The following is a 14,073-nucleotide window of genomic DNA, read 5'->3' as shown; positions in this document are numbered from 1 at the left end:
TTTATTGTGTAGTCACAGGTCCTCTCCCTATCTGCTTGTCATGGAATCTATGCTACTCCTAGTCCCTCGCTGGAATTAAAGGTGACTGTCAACCCGAAAGAAAACTGACTCTTCCTCTCCTAGCAGCCATCAAGTTTCAGTTGCTCTCTTTTATTAGAGTGTAATGGTTGGGCTGGAGAGATGGCTCAGCAGTTAAGAGCATACACCGCTCTTCCAGAGGAGTGCAGTTGGATGGCTTACAACTGCTCTAACTCTACCAGAACTTCTAGGGTATCTAATGCCTCTAGCCTTTTCCAGCACCCACACTCACATGCACACACACAGGTATACACATAATGTAAAATAAAAATCAGGAGGCTGAGCCAGGCGTTGGTGGCGCGCGCCTTTAACCCCAGCACTCGGGAGGCAGAGGCAGGCGGATCTCTGTAAGTTCGAGACCAGCCTGGACTACCAAGCGAGTTCCAGGACAGCCTCCAAAGCCACAGAGAAACCCTGTCTCGAAAAACCAAAAAAAAAAAAAAAATCAGGAGGCTGGAGAGACAGCTTGATCGTCAAGAGCACTTGTTTCCCTTGCAGAGGACTCAGGTTCAGTGCCCATCACCCACATGGGGGCACTCACAGCAGGCATGCGCGTGGTGCACATGCATACACCCAGGCCAAACACTCAAAAAACATAAATAATCCTAAAAAATATGTATCTTTAAAAAAAAGTTAGAATCTAGTCTTCCCTCACAGATACTGACAGGCTCCCTACTGGGACATTGTAAGGCCAAACTAGCAGACATGCTATAAACTCACTTCAAAGGGGTGTCATATCCTGTTCCCCATCCTCTTTCTTGCTTCCTGCCTCCAGCCTGGGAATCTGAGAGCCTGGCTGTGGCTTCTGCTTGAGCCTCCCCAATTCTCAAATGGTTTAAGAGGAGGGTATCCGGGCCCTGGAGAGATGGCTCAGTGGTTTAAGAGCACATATTGCTCCTGCAGAGGAACCAGGTTCAGATCCCAGCACACAGAGTAGCTCAAAACCAGTTGTAGGGGCATCAGGCACTCACATGCTACACAGATAAACATACAGACAAGCAAGCACTCATATACATAAAAATCTTTCTTAAAAAAAAAAAAGGCTCCCTTGTTGGAGAGATGGCTCAGAGGTTAAGATCACTGGATGCTCTTCCAGAGGTCCTGAGTTCAATTTCCAGCAACCACATGGTGGTTCATAACCATCTGTAATGAGATTGGTGTCCTCTGGCATGTAGGCATACATGCAGGCACAACACTGTATATATAATAAATCTTAAGAAAAAAAAGAGGCACCTTCCTCTGCCACGTTGCTCTGATTCCATTTAGTTATTCTACCACGACTCAGGCTGAGGCCTGAACACTCCTCCACCACGCTATTATCTCTCTGGGTTGGTGGTCTTTCTCCTTGAATCATTGGGATTAACACCACCATAAAAAAAGGGACAATAGTAATGTTAATCCCCATGATTTTGAGGAGAAAGATCGCCCAAATCATCATGGTCAGATTAAAATAAAATCCTAAGGCTCCAGTAATCTGTCTGGTGTCTCTTTGAGTCCCATGCTCCCTTTCCTCCCATCCCCACCACATTCAAAACCTCCTTCCACTGAGTGGGCCCTGGGGAATCAAACAGGCTTAGCAGCAAGTCCCTTTACCAGCCTGTTATCTTGTCATCCTGGATTGTTTCATTTTCAGTGTTGAGTTTTGAATGTTCTTGAGTGTGTGCTCGGGTGCACTTATATGTGGATGTGTGTAGGCAGATGTGTACAGGTGTCTGGAAGGCAGAGGACAACACTAGGTTGTAGCAGGCTTTCTTTTGGGCCACCAACCAGCTCCTAAATCATGACACAGACATGTCTTATTAGTTAGAATACATGGCCTTAGCTTATGCTTTTTCTAGCTAGCTTTTTTTTTTTAACTTAAATTAACCTGTTTCTCTTCCTCTTGCTTTGCCTTAGAGCTTTTTACCTTTCTTTCACTCTGTGTGTCCTAATCCGTGTCTGGCCGACTGGCAGCTGCCTACTTGACTGGCCCCAGGCATCTCCCTCATTCTCTCCTCTCATTCTCTTCTCTCTCAAGCCTAGATTCCTCCTCCTATTTATTCTCCCTGCCCTCCAGCCCCACCTATCCCTGTACTGCCTACTTATTGGTCATTCAGCTTTTTATTAGACCAATCAGGTGCTTTAGGCAGGCAAGGTAAAACAGCAGCACTTCTTCACATAGTTATACAAACGCAGCATAAACAGATGTAACACGTTTACATTAAGGTAGTAGTCTGCAACACTGGGTATTCATCATGCACTGCCCCTTGTGTTCTGAGATAGGGTCTCTCATTGGCCTGGAACTCACCAGGTACCCTAGTAAAGACTGGCCCATGAGCCAGACGCTTGCCTGTTTCACCCTCCCTTAGTTCTGGCCACCACACCTAGCTTTTTAAATGTGGATTCTAAGGATCAAGTCCAGGTCCTCATGGGCATGTGAGATGATTCAGTGGGTCAAGGCATTTGCTGTTAATCCTGACTATCTGAATTCCATCCCTAGTCCCCACATGGTAGAAGGAAAAAAAACAACTCTTACATGCTGTCATCTGACACATGCACTATGACATACACCCCTACTCCTGATAAACTAAGGTCTTCAAAAAAGATAAAGGAAGTTGTTTTGTCTTTTTTTTTTTTCACTCTGTAGACCAGGCTGGTCTCACAGAGATCTGCCTCCCAAGTGCTGGGACTAAAGGCGTATGTCACCACTATCTGGCAAAAGTAACTTTTTTAAAAGGCTACACAGAGAAACCCTATCTCAAAAAAACTTAAAAAAAAAAAGAAAATGACATGGAAAAGTAGGCATGGCAGTATACACATAGAATCCTAGTCTCAGGAGTCCGAGGCAGGAGGATCCTTGAGTTCCAGGCTAACCTGGACTAGGAAGTGAGACACTGGGTTTGTGATGCCAGGTTTAGTGAGTGGTGTAGTACTTGGAAGATGGAAGCAAGATCAGGAGTTTAGGGTCAGCCTTAGCTGTAGAGTGGGTTCACAAGGCCCGTCTGGGCTGTGTGAGACTCTGTCTCAAGAAAAGAAGGGGGTGGGACGGGGAATGGAGGACACATAAGCATTTGTCTTATCATTCTGGTATGAACTTTATTTCAGAGTAACTAAATGGTCCTGATGTATGATTTTTTTTTTGGTACAGAACTGGAGCTCATAAATAAAAATGTACTAATAGTGTCAGGAAATGACAGTTTTGTAATCCCAGTGAAATGAAAGAGTTATTGGTGGATGGTAAAACAACTTGGTAAAATGTTGGTGGGAAAATTCATGGTGCAGGAATCAGGATATCATCATCTGAAACTGGGAGGAGTGTGGAGCCTGACCTGGGCAGAGAGAAGAGCCCAGGGAAGAGCTGTCCAACTAGGAATATCTGTGCTCTGTGGGACTAGTGAAAAATAAGTCTTGTGTTGTGTTATGAGAGTAAGTCATTATAGAAGTCAGTTTATACCAAAGTATACCATATGTATATATTAACACATGTAAAAGCCCAGAATCATACATATACACATGCATAAGCACATATATACACATATATATTTAAAGATACTTTTCCAAACATATATTGACACATTTACACATTTGAGTATACACCTATGTCCAAGAGAAGATTGAGACTAGTCATCAGGAACTAAAAAAAGAGAAAGAAATGGGTCTAGTATCAACAATAATTAAACACTAAGGAATAAAAAAATGTAAAAAGGAGACGTGTGTGTGTGTGTGTGTGTGTGTGTGTGTGTGTTTCCCAGGGAGAGCCTGGGTTAGTCTCCTGGGAGTATAATTACCTCTGCCTGGAGAAACAGGAACACACAGAAGTACTGTAAAGGAGAAACTGTCAGGGATTCGGCCTACAGAAACCCTGCATCTTGGTCACAAGACCACAGATCTTAAAAAGTCTAAGGGTTTTCACCCAAGTCTGATTCCTTTTCTTAAATTGGCCTCAAACTTGCAACCGGCCCGCCCCAGCACCCTGAGAGCTAGACCTGCCAGCATGTGCCAGCATGCCCAGCCTAACTAGAGTTTGTGGTAATCCATTACATCAGCAACAGCAAACCAATATACTGCCTGATCTCCTAGAAGAGTAAGAAAAGAGTGACTGAGGGGGTGGAGGAGGAGCTATGGATTTCTAGGAAGGCCTTACAATCACCTTGACTTTCATCATCTGCAACAATAATTTATATGTTACCTATCTGAAATTAGCAAATTTCTATCCAACAATATGTTGGTAACAATGGGCTGTTTATAGGATTAAGAAACAATGTTTTTAAATGCTTAATGTATAAACCAGGTTAATTTTCTTTTCATACATTACATTTCCTTGAGGGCTTATACGTACCCATTCATTATTCTTTGAATGTGTGTAATTGAATACTCAGCATGTACCTGGCACCATACCCACAATGACTTTGTGTTCACTGTAACCCCAAATATTTCTAACTGAAACTGCCACTCAACTTCCATTCAACCTATGGTTCAGCCTCACTACCACTACCACCACTCCCAGTTCCCTCCAAATACCTAACACCTGACCTCTCCCATGATCTCATGTCCCCTGGACAGATGGATTCAGGCTCCTGGGTGTTTCCCCAGCTGCCATCTTTGCATTATGGGTTCTGAGGATGGCCCCAGCTTCCTCGGAGAGCAGTGTGCTTTCCCCTGCTCAGGCTTTCACCCTGCCCCATCTCATTCTTGTCTCTCTGCATCTCTTACCTCTCCCCACTTCCCCGAGCTCCCAAACAGCTCCTATCTATACCGTAAAAGCCCATGCTAACAGGACATCCAAGCCTCATCCAAGCAGCCTAGAGGCATGCAGGAAGGACCTGCAGACTCCTCAGATGATGAAATGGAGTCTAAAGGTGACAAGACAGGATGCCCAAAGCAAAGTGTGGTGGCTCACACTTGTGATCCAGCACTCACGAAGCCGAGGCAGGATTGTCCACATGTTCCTCCAGGCCAGCTGTGTAGCTGAACTCCTAATCTGTATCCACATGTCAAGTGCTGGGATTACAGGCCAGACGTGTGGCACCATAATCAGTTAGGTCTCAAATCTTCCTTTGGGCACTGGGGTGTTGACTGAGCAGTATGAACAGCGATGGAGCTGTGGGCTTGCAGGAGGCAGTAGGTTCTCTGACATGCCCAGTGCTACAGTTTACAACAGGCAGAACTGGGCAAATCTATGCCATCTCTCCGCCTAACCCTCTGTGGGATGAGGAAGCTGGTCTCAAAGGCTAGATTGAATCAGTTTAAACGGAGATTTCACCCAACAACTCCAGCAATGTTGCATACTGGCCACAAGGAGGCAGGCAACCTCTTCAGCTCCTAAGTTTATAGCAGATGAACTGTAACTCAGAAAAGGAATGCAGCAGCTTCAAAGAGGAAAGGTGGTTGGCTGTTCAAGGAACACTATAGATGGCTCAGAATGTGGACTGTGACAGGGCATCCGAAATTCCGATCTGAGGAAAAGAGAGCAGGAGTCCCAGAACTATGGGGCACAGTAAGGAGAGGCCTGAGGTCGCTGTAAAAATAGCATCGCTTTGACTGCAGGGAAGAAGAGGATCGTCTATAGGAGAGCAGGGACTGAACTGCTGTAGGGTTTGGTGGTTGCAAAACTAGTGAGGCGTTGGGACTGGGGAGACCAGAGTAGACAAAATCAATTTGGTTACCTTCCCTTCCCCAGCATGGAATTTCTGAAAAGCAGAAAATGACTGTTTTGGGAGAAGACTCCTCCAACTCAGTAGGGTACTCTGAACAAAGATTACCCTTTTCCCCTCCAGTAATCCAATTTCAGGACCCTGGAAAGACAGGGCAGTTACCTGGGACTCAAAGGGTTAACCTCCAAGAAGTCACTCTAGTTTCTTTGTTTTTGTTTTGTTGGTTTGGGTTTTGGGTTTTGGAGACAGGGTTTTTCTGTGTTGCCTTGGCTGTCCTGGAACTTGATCTGTAGACCAGCCTGGCCTTGAATTACAGAGATCCACCTGTGTCTGCTGGGATTAAAGGCTTGAGCCACCACCAGCCAGCTCTTTGTTTTTGAGCCTGGGTCTCACTATGTATATAGTCTTGGCTGGTCTGGAACTCATAGAGATGCACCTGCCTCTCTATGCCTCCTGAGTGCCCAGCTTATTTATTTATTAATCACAGCCTTTGTTGCCCCCTTCTCTGGGCCTGCCCCTTCTCTGAGCCCCAGTATGGCAATTTCCCTGAATTTCTTCTCTGGTGAAATTAGCTAGGGCCTTGGAATCCAACTCTAGAGTCAATTCCAATTACCCTTCAAGTTCCCTACAGGGCTTCCAGTCTCTTTCCCCTGATGAGGCCCAGGGACCACAGGGCCTCTGTCTTTTCCTGCCACAGTTCCACAATGGAGCTCAGACAATGGGCTTCCTTGTGTCTCAACTTCAGGAAGGCATCCTTATGACCAAATGGTGGAAGAATGGCCAGAACAAGGGAAGAGTGAGCACAGAGTCAGAGACAAGATCGTCCCCCCATCTGAGAGTGCCCCCAGAGCCCCGAGAACTCACTTTCCTAATTTCCAAACAGTGGGATGAGGGGCACATAAAAATACAGAGACCAAAAGAGCAAACTGAGCTGTGAAGACACTCGAGCTGAATTCCTGGCAGACAGATCGATCTGGAGCAGGAAACACGGACAGGGCAGGACAGGGGTTACAGGGGTCTGCAGTAAGTGGGCCAAGAATATCTGAGAGCTGAGGTGGAGGCCTCTGAGGTTCTCACTCAGTAAGAGTATCATTGCAGCACTGAACAGGTATGTAGCCACAGAAGTGAGATCCTTGAGGACAAAATGAAACACCATGTTTGAAAATTAAGAACTTGAGAAAAACAGCATAGATATCTGCAGGAATAGAGATGCATTCCCTCTCTTTAGAGACAATGGCAGGACAACAGGGACTAGGATACCCTCCATTCCAACGAGACTGCTATAGAGGAAGCAGTCTTCATGTATCAGGAGAGGAAGTGACATCACTCAGCAGGCAGGATAGGGTTGGTCTCCCAACTCAAAAGGCATCTAGGGGGGCCAATCCATGGAGGTTTGGCCCTGAATGCTCCTCCTCAGTTCTCCATTTTTTGTAAGAGGCATCCCCGGCTCCTAGGCTTTGGATAAGTTGATTATTTCCCCCATCTCTTCAGTGATGCCCAAGAGGCCCTAAGTTTCATAAAACTTCACCTTACTGGGGAGGGGCATGGAGATACCCTTACATCAGGAGCCACAGGCTAGGTCTCTAAAGCCAATATCTCTATGGAAATAACTCTAGGGACCCAATAATTGAGGGATAAATGCAGAGGCTCTCCAGGGACCAGAAGGAGAAGCCAGCTAGGCTTCTGTGGTAAGTGATTTCAGTATAGCTTCTGTCTAGTTGGAGGTTGAGGGAAAATTGTGGGAGACTCGGGCCACAAGTCGAAAGAGCCACAAAGCACAAATAGGAAAAGTTTTTACAAGAAGGTCACATCATCTTGGCACTGTCCCCAGTACCAGTGAGCCTCAAAGCCCTGCTTAGCATTGTCATCCTCTGATATCTCAGGTGGTCCACCTTGAAGCCTGTCCCCTGGGAGCGTCCATGTAGTTGTTAAGCTCCCAAGCTTAGTGGATGTCATGTCCACCTCAGTCCGGGCCCTGTCTTCACTGGGTATAACCTTTGCCCAGTCAATCTCAGGACAGGAAGGCCCAGGGGGTCCTTGTTCATCCAGCTCTCTAGGGGCCACGGTGTCCAAGAAACTGCCAATAGAGACACTGTCCAGCCGGTCAGTTGAACTGGTATCTGGCAAGCTGTCCCAACTGCTCCGCCTTGAGCGACCTGGGCTTCCACCTGTCAGGCTATACTGGCTGCTGGTGAGACTGCTGCAGTGGCTGGTCAGTGTCCCCCGCTCCTCCAACAGCCAACGAACTGCCTCGATACCCTCGTTCAAGGTCACCAGCTGCTGCAGGATCTTCACATCAATGGCTCGAAGGCAAGCCTAAAGAAGTGAGCAAAGAAGTTAGTTCCAGGTTCTAGGCTATGAGTTCCCCAGGTGTTTCCCTAACCTCGTGGTCCAGCCAGCTATGCTTCACTTTCAAACAAACGTGGACAGCCAGATGGAGGAGGCGCACGCCTTTAATCCCAGCACTTGGGAGGCAGAGGCAGACGGACCTCTGTGGGTTCGAGGCCAGACTGGTCTTCAAAGAGAGTTCTAGGACAGCCTCCAAAGCCACAGAGAAACCCTGTCTCGAAAAACCAAAAAAAAAAAACAAAAAAAAAACAAAAAAACACTCAAACATAGGAAAAAAGTAATAAATTTATAACTTTAAATAGAGAAATCAACTGCTACAGAGAATTGTGAGTACCTGGAGGGTCATAACCCAATCCTAGATGAGAGGCATGAGCTAAGACTGGTTAGGCTGGACTTGACCAGGGAGGAGAAGCATTCCAACCAGAGGATGTCCTGCCCTCCAACTCTAAATGCTGAACACCTGACACCACATCACTCCAGGTTAGCACTTCTGGAAGGCAGGGCCTCGTTCATGCATTTTTTTCTGGAACTTCTGATCCTGCTGCCTCATCTCTAGAGAACTGGGATGACAGCCATGCCACGCCTTAGCCAGCTTTATGTAGCACTCAAGATTCAACTCAGGGCTTTCTGCAAGCGAGGCAAGCAAGCACTGTCCATCAGATCACATCCCTAGCCCCCCACCACATTTCTCTTCCTGTACAAACCCCAGCCTGTCTCTTCCTTCCCTACCCCAGGTCTTCAACTCCCTGAGAGCAGTTCCTGTCCAACTCACTTCAGGTTTTCTGCCTAAGGTAGCACAGAGCATCTTGCCTTCAGTCCAGTGATTCTCAAGAGGCTGAGTTGTACTGTGTTGCTTAGGAAACCAACCTGAGCACCAAATTCTTTAATCCTTCAAGAGTGGGATTCCCTGACTGTAACAGCATTATCCTCAGAGAATAGAAGCAAAAGGCTTTCTCACCAGAAAAAAAAAAAACCACTCATTTTATGCCATCTCTTTGGAAGCAGAGAAGATAGAGGCCACCCAATGTTTTTTCCCTGGAGGCTCCCATCTCTTCCCCATATGTAGATCAGATTCTACCCAGCCCAGGTGTCCTGGGCAGGGCTCCTTCTTTGCTCAGCCCAAATCAGGCCTCAGGTTAAAAGCCTGAAGACCAGTTTCTAGATCCTGGTAACTGACTGTTGGGATTAACTATTGTCACTAAAATAAAAGTTCTTAACAGTTGTCTAGTTCCACAATTATGCCCTTATTTTCCATCAAAGGACAAAAACCTATAAGAGCAAAAACCTCTTCAGACAGAACCCTCCTTAAGACCACAACATACATCAGGAGACAAAACTTGAACTCATGCCTTTCCCCCATTCCTTGCCTAATGCTGTCTCATAAACTGCTGTGTGGAGGTGGCTGCTCATAGCAACAGCTCTTTGGGTGGACGATGCCATTGCCATTCCCACACATCTCAGAATCTGGCTTGTCGCTCAACTTCAGACTAGGAAAACAAAGCAAGGGTAGAAAGCCAAAAGCAGGGCTGACCTTGGCCTGAAGGGCAAGCCTTCCCTCATACCGGAAGACAATAAAGAGAGGGACATCTGAAGGGCAGTCCTCAGAGGGCTCTGGTCAGTTCTGCTTTCCGGGCCTCAGATTTCCTGCCCAGCCATTGTGTGTCAGTTAGAGCAGACTACAAGAAGAAATCAATGCTATCCTAGCCTGAGGAGGGAGAAGGGAGCCTGACATGGATTTTCTCCCTCTTCTGGTCTCCAAAACACTGTGGGAAGCTTCAGGCCCCAGGACAGACAGGCCAAAAGTTAAAGAGTTAAAACCAGAAGTTAAATGTACTCCCCTAAAGTTTATAAAGAATGAGAGTCAAAGATTAGGCCTGCTTCCAGATTTCCCGTATGAGAAGCAAGTCCCATGGACATTTGAAACTTATTTCAATGACATGAAATGTCCTTAAAGTGCCTGGCACACAGCAGGTTTTCATAATCAGTGTGGTCAAATGATCTGGGCTCAAATCCTGACTTCGCTCTTGGAGTGACTGCGGGCAGCTGCTTAAGTTCATGTATAACATTCCCCACCTGAGTGAGAAGGGGATAGCATGTAGGAGCAGCGGTACAGCTCAGTTGCAGAGCATTCACCTTGTATGTGCAGAGTCCTGGCTTCAGTACCTCAAGGGAGAAAAAAATGGCACTGAAGAGATAGCTTAGCAGTCACGAGCACTGCAGAGGATCCAGGTTAGGTTCCCAGCACCCACACAGTGCCTCACAACCACCCACAACTCCAGTTCCAAGCAATCTGATGCTCTCTCTAACCTCCATGGGCAACAGGCATGCATGTGGTACACACACATTCACACAGGCAAAATGTTCCCACACATAAAGTTTCCTAAAATTCTTTTCTTTTTTTTTTCTTTATTTATTTTTGGGTTTTGGAGACAGGGTTTTCTCAGTAGCTTTGGAGTCTGTCCTGAAACTCGCTCTGTAGACCAGGCTGGCCTCGAACTCACAGAGATCCGTCCGCCTCTGCCTCCAGAGTGCTGGGATTAAAGGCATGCGCCACCAATGCCGGCTTCCCACTTAAAATTCTTAAAAAAGAAAAATATCATTTATCATGCTGGGCATTGATACATGGTTTATATTCCCAGTATAATTTAGTTTCCAGCCGGGTATGGTGGCACATGCTCATAATCCCAGAACTCAAGGGACTGAGACAAGAGGAATAAGTGTTTGGGGGCCAGCCTGAGCTACATCGTGAACCCATGTCTCAAACGCCAAAACAGAACAACTTAGTTTTCAAAGGATAAACTAGGCAGGCTGTGTGTCTTGAGCAGTTTGTACATGAGGCAAACCAGGCCTCTTTCAGAGGTGAGTACAGTCACAGGCCTGCTCTGGAGAATTTGGCATTCAACTACAACCTTCAAGGCCAAGCACACACTTGGCATTCATATCCTGCCCCCAGGGATCCTCTCTGACCACTCATCCCAGGAGACTCTCTTAGCCTAGAATGAGAGCCCTGGGCTGGCTTGGAGGTCCATGTCCTTCCTTCCAGCCTTCCGGATCTACTTGACACAAGGCTGGGCACGCAGTGGGGCCCCAGGAAGACTTATTAATGGCGCAGCCAAGGTGGGCTTCTGGTTCTGAGCCCCCGCCTAGCTGGCCATTCCTCAGTTCTCCAGAACTGGCTGCAAAATGGTGGCAGGTGTAATTCATCTGTTTCCCCGGAACCAGGGCCCTGGGGAGCCGCCGGGGGCCCATCTGCCCTTTTGGCTCAGAATCTAGACGAACAGCTTCAGGGAAGGCTAGCTGCTACTGTTTCCCTCCCTTCTCCCCAAGAAGGTACAGGTGAGACCCTGGGAGTCTGAAAGGAAACTGAATCCCAGGTGAACGGCCAACTGTGTCACTACTGTCTCTGTTAAGGTCTTAAAATGTTTAGTACCGCGATGGTGGGATGCTTAGGGAAAAGGACATGTTTTTAGTGTGCCCCTAATGCAGGCAGTTTCAGCAAGTATTAATTACCTCACCAAATCTATTTTTGCCTGACTTGAACACCCTGGGGCCTTGGGAAAGAAACCTTTCCCCAGTTTGTCGGAGGAGTGGGTAGAGAAAACGGTTGCCTTATAATGGGGTATGAGGAAATTGGTGGCCTTGGATACCGATGGTAACGCCTCCCTCCTCCCGATTATTGGGCAGGGAAAAGTTCCAAGAGCTGTGCCTACTACCCGGTTCTCAGGATCTACCAACCCTTCATTCACCCTTGGGAGTGAGAGGTCATGAGGTAATGAGACGTCACTTCTCTTCACTTTCAACCCCGGGTATATGGACTTATCTAGGAGGGACCCTCCTCGACAGCCTAACTCCTGGAACCTGCGCCTGTCCCTATAAATAATCTTATGCTGAGGACCCCGTCCCCGTGGCCTGTAGCACCCACACTCACCAGCTCCATCCTCAGCGCCATGATCTTGTCCCCCAAGCCGTGGCCGGTGCTGGGTGCCGCCGGGAGCAGCAGGTCCCCAGAGGTTCCCAGCTCCCACTCGCCTCGAAGCCCGCGGAGCAGCCCTTCGGGGGTCTTCCTGCCCACCTTGCCCTCCACGTCTCGCAAGTCAGGCGTCTGGGACTCCGCAGTCCCCTCCATGTGGGCCCAAGCCAAAACAGGGCTGGGCTACCAGACGCGGAGGTCCAGTTCCCTAGGGTCCTCCCTTCTCCGCTGAGAACGCGGAGCGAAACCGGTGGGTCCCCGCCTGCGCCGCGCTGGGGGCAGGAGGAGGGCGCCGTAACGCTCAGAAAAGCCGCGCAGTCGGGTAGAGAAAGATACCGAGTGTTGCGCACACAACTTCTAAACCTGGATGGCTTGCGAATAAATTTGGGACTGAAGACCTCCAAGGGAGTTCAGTGCTTTCTCCCTACATTGACGCCAGTTAAGCGTGTGGCATGCAGCTAATAAACGTTTGCTGAACAAAAAGTAGATAACTTCAGTCAGAGCTAACATGACCGCAGAGGGTTTGAAAGTCTTTCTGCTAATAGCTGTGCCTGTTACAGAGGCTAGAATATCGCTGCTTAGCTCACAGCTACCTCCTAGCGCCTAGAAATCAGACTAAATATGTAATAGGAGGTATCCCTCTGGCCACTGAGAAAAAACATTATTAAAATCGAAGGGATCCACAGGGTCTTGATCTTGGGCTTATACGGATTTACAAAGGAGGTGCTTCCTCAGCTTAAATATGGGTCATCTGAAAGCCTTGTGAAGTTAGGGCATTGCCTTTTGGGGGAGTTGGGGGAAGGGACAGAGAGGGTCTCACTGTGTGGTTCTGTCTGTCCTGGAACTTGCTTTGTAAAGTAGGCTGACCTTGAAACTCACAGAGATCCCCCTGCCGCTTCCTCAACAGTACAAGGATTAAAGTTCTTTTAAAAGATTTATTTTCTAGCCGGGCGTTGGTGGCGCACGCCTTTAATCCCAGCACTCGGGAGGCAGAGGCAGGTGGATCTCTGTGAGTTCGAGGCCAGCCTGGTCTACAGAGCGAGTTCCAGGACAGCCTCCAAAGCTACAGAGAAACCCTGTCTCGAAAAACCAAAAAAAAAAAAAAAAAAGATTTATTTTCTATTTTAATTACATGTTCATGTTCACATGAGTTGAGGGTTTGTGCTCATGAGTACAGGTGTCTAGAGGCATCAGATCCTGGAAGCTGGAGTTAACAGTTATGAGTTGTGCAAAGCATGTGCTGAGGAATGAACCCAGGCCCTCTCAGAGCAATATGTGTTATTATTACATGTATTACATGCTGAGCCATCTCCAGCCCTGTAAGTCTGCATTTCTAAGAAGCTACAGGGGGCCAGGGCATGCTACTGCTGTCAGGAACACCGTGAGTAACAACGTTTTATTTCTAAGCGTTTGGACTTAACTCTACTTGCAGTTCACTATTACAGAAAGATTTAGAATGAGAAAGTACCACTCCCTCTACTCTGTCACTCCTCTGGGCCCACTTCCCAAAGGCAATCTACTTTCAGCTTGTGGTTTTGCAGTTTGTTTGTTTTTGGTTTATTTATTAATTTACTATATTTATATATTAATTTACTACATGTATGTGTCTCTATGTGGAAATATACACATAAGTACAGGTTCCCCCCAAAGGTCAGAAGAGGGCCTTGGACCCCCCTGGAGTTAGGATTACTGGCAATTGTGAGTCATCTGATGTAGGTGTTGGGAACTGAACTCAGGTCCTACTGTAAGATCAGCCATCTCTCCAGTCCAACCATCCATATCTTCTACCACCCATTCTAGGAGAGGGCACCAGATCTCACTACAGGTGGCTGTGAGCCACCATGTGGTTGCTGGGAATTGAACTCAGGACCTCTGGAAGAGCAGCCAGTGCTCTTTTTTTTTTTTTTTTTTTTTTGGTTTTACAAGACAGGTTGTCTCTGTATTGTTTTGGAGGCTGTTGGTCCAGACTGGCCTCGAACTCACAGAGATCCACCTGCCTCTGCCTCCCGAGTGCTGGGATTAAAGTCATGTGCCACCACTGCC

At 47.4% G+C, this 14,073-nt stretch overlaps 1 protein-coding gene across 1 annotated transcript; it reads right to left on the bottom strand.

The window, feature by feature from the left end:
- Positions 1–3,133: 3,133 nt before the first annotated feature.
- Positions 3,134–12,598, bottom strand: Lurap1 (leucine rich adaptor protein 1). The gene is made up of 2 exons (XM_005072064.4): positions 11,989–12,598; positions 3,134–8,027 (listed from the first exon to the last, which is right to left on the bottom strand). Exons 1-2 carry the CDS (start codon positions 12,184–12,186, stop codon positions 7,506–7,508), a joined length of 720 nt encoding a protein of 239 aa, XP_005072121.1. The 5' UTR covers positions 12,187–12,598; the 3' UTR covers positions 3,134–7,505.
- Positions 12,599–14,073: the final 1,475 nt, after the last annotated feature.

The sequence above is a fragment of the Mesocricetus auratus genome, unplaced genomic scaffold (genome assembly GCF_017639785.1).
Source record: "Mesocricetus auratus isolate SY011 unplaced genomic scaffold, BCM_Maur_2.0 Super-Scaffold_100014, whole genome shotgun sequence".
NCBI classification, from domain to species: Eukaryota; Metazoa; Chordata; class Mammalia; order Rodentia; family Cricetidae; genus Mesocricetus; species Mesocricetus auratus.
The sequence above is the reverse complement of the archived record's forward strand: the minus strand, read 5'-3'. Positions and strand labels throughout refer to the sequence as shown.